The following is a 1,802-nucleotide window of genomic DNA, read 5'->3' as shown; positions in this document are numbered from 1 at the left end:
AATGATATACTATTACTTAGTTACTGGGATCTTCCACACCATTTGAAGACTTGTTTGTTGTACTTGTGTATATATCCAGAGGACTACAAGATCGAGTGTAGAGAACTGAAATGGAAATGGATGGGTGAAGGATTCCTTGATAGACGATGGGGACGTCTGGATGAGGTAGCAGAGAACTGTATCAATGAACTTGTTAATAGAAATATGATCCAGCCAACTGATATTGATGATGATGGTACTGTGAAATATTGTCGAGTCCATGATATGGTGCTTGACCTTATCATATCCTTATCGGATGAAGAGAATTTTGCCACTGTTTTAAATGGGCGTGTATGCAATTCATTTCCAAACAATATTCGACGTCTGTCCGTGCAAGTTAGTGGCAAAGAGCATAATGGCACAAACCGTGCGATTACAGAAACCAAGCTACATCTTCGCTCACTGACTACCTTTTGGCAAGTTCAGCAAGTACCCCCCCTTGTCCTTGTGGACTTCCATGCTTTGCGGGTGTTGGATCTTGAGGGATTTTTTTATTTGGAAAACAAGCATGTAAAACATATAGGAAGTTTGCGTCGGCTGAGGTATTTGAGAATTCGCAGTAAGAAAATTACTGAGCTTCCTGGTGAAATAGGAAAGCTGCAGCACTTACAGACTCTCGATTTGAGACACTGCTATTCACTTCTCAGACTGCCACCAACCGTGGCGCAGTTGTGGAAATTGGTGCGCCTATTTGTCAGACATGAAACACAACTACCTCCAAGTGGGTTCCGGAGTCTGGAAGCCTTGGAGGAGTTAGACTTCCAGAAAACTGACGACCCAGTGAGATTTGCGGAGGAAGTAAATGAGTTGGGCAAATGCAACCTTTGCTGTCTTCGTACTGGTGGAGAGACAGCCGAGCGTCTGTTCTGTAACCCATGCTGGACCTACCCTTCCCTCCAAGTTCTTGAAATTTGGCCACATATTGGAACGGTTCCCAGGGGAATGGCCTCCCTCAAGAATCTCGTGAAACTATGCATACGGGTCAAGGAATTTGATAAGGAGGGTCTCCAAATCCTCATGGGCATTCCTTCTCTGGGCCATCTTCAGCTATGGGTTACAGAGGTCATCGAAGAGAAGCTGACCGTGGGTAGTATATTGGATTCTAAATCTGCTGAAGGTGTTGCAGTTCAACTACACAGGCGATTCTGTTTTTCTACTGAAACCAACAAATGGACTGCGGCTAACATTTGAACCGGATGCTGTGCCAGCACTCCGACAGCTCCGTCTTGTCTTGAGCCCAATGTGGGTGGGGTCCGACTTCTTTGCATACTTGGGTGCCGAGCATTTTTCAGGCCTTGCACACCTCGAGGTCGAATTTGATTGTTACAGAGCAGCTCTAGGCAGGGTGGAGGCTTTGGAGTCTTCCATTAAAAAAGCAATCAACCTGCACTCCGACTGCGAGATGCGTGTCCATAGAATCCATGAACATGGCATGTTTAAGGATGAAAAGGAATGGGAAGAGGCCGTCGTAGAAGACAGAAAGAGGGTGGAAAAGATTGAGCTATTAAGGGGTCTGATGGAGATACCGGCCACCAAGAACTAGCTTCCTTATCCTGGTAATTCAAATGATCATGGTTAATTTTACTCACTCCTACATTGTCTAAACTGTGTTGTGCATCCGTCGTTCTGAAACAATAAGAAACATGTTCAATATACATTCTGCTGACCTGTATTCATCTTGAACAGCAGTTGGTGGAGTCATGCATCTGGAGGGAGAGCTACACGGTTATCCATTCCAGTCCTGCTACCCACTGCAAGACTGC

General features: G+C 45.3%; 1 protein-coding gene across 1 annotated transcript; it reads left to right on the top strand.

The window, feature by feature from the left end:
• On the top strand, positions 1 to 1,582 carry LOC125506784 (disease resistance protein Pik-2-like; the record flags this gene model as incomplete). The annotated part of the gene is made up of 2 exons (XM_048671495.1): positions 1 to 1,129; positions 1,179 to 1,582. Coding segments are annotated over 2 exons (1,533 nt in total), but the record flags the coding sequence as incomplete, so codon positions are not given.
• Between the last annotated feature and the right edge of the window lie 220 nt (positions 1,583 to 1,802).

Source organism: Triticum urartu, chromosome 5, assembly GCF_003073215.2.
Source record: "Triticum urartu cultivar G1812 chromosome 5, Tu2.1, whole genome shotgun sequence".
NCBI classification, from domain to species: domain Eukaryota; kingdom Viridiplantae; phylum Streptophyta; class Magnoliopsida; order Poales; family Poaceae; genus Triticum; species Triticum urartu.
This window is presented reverse-complemented; position numbering and strand designations above follow the sequence as displayed.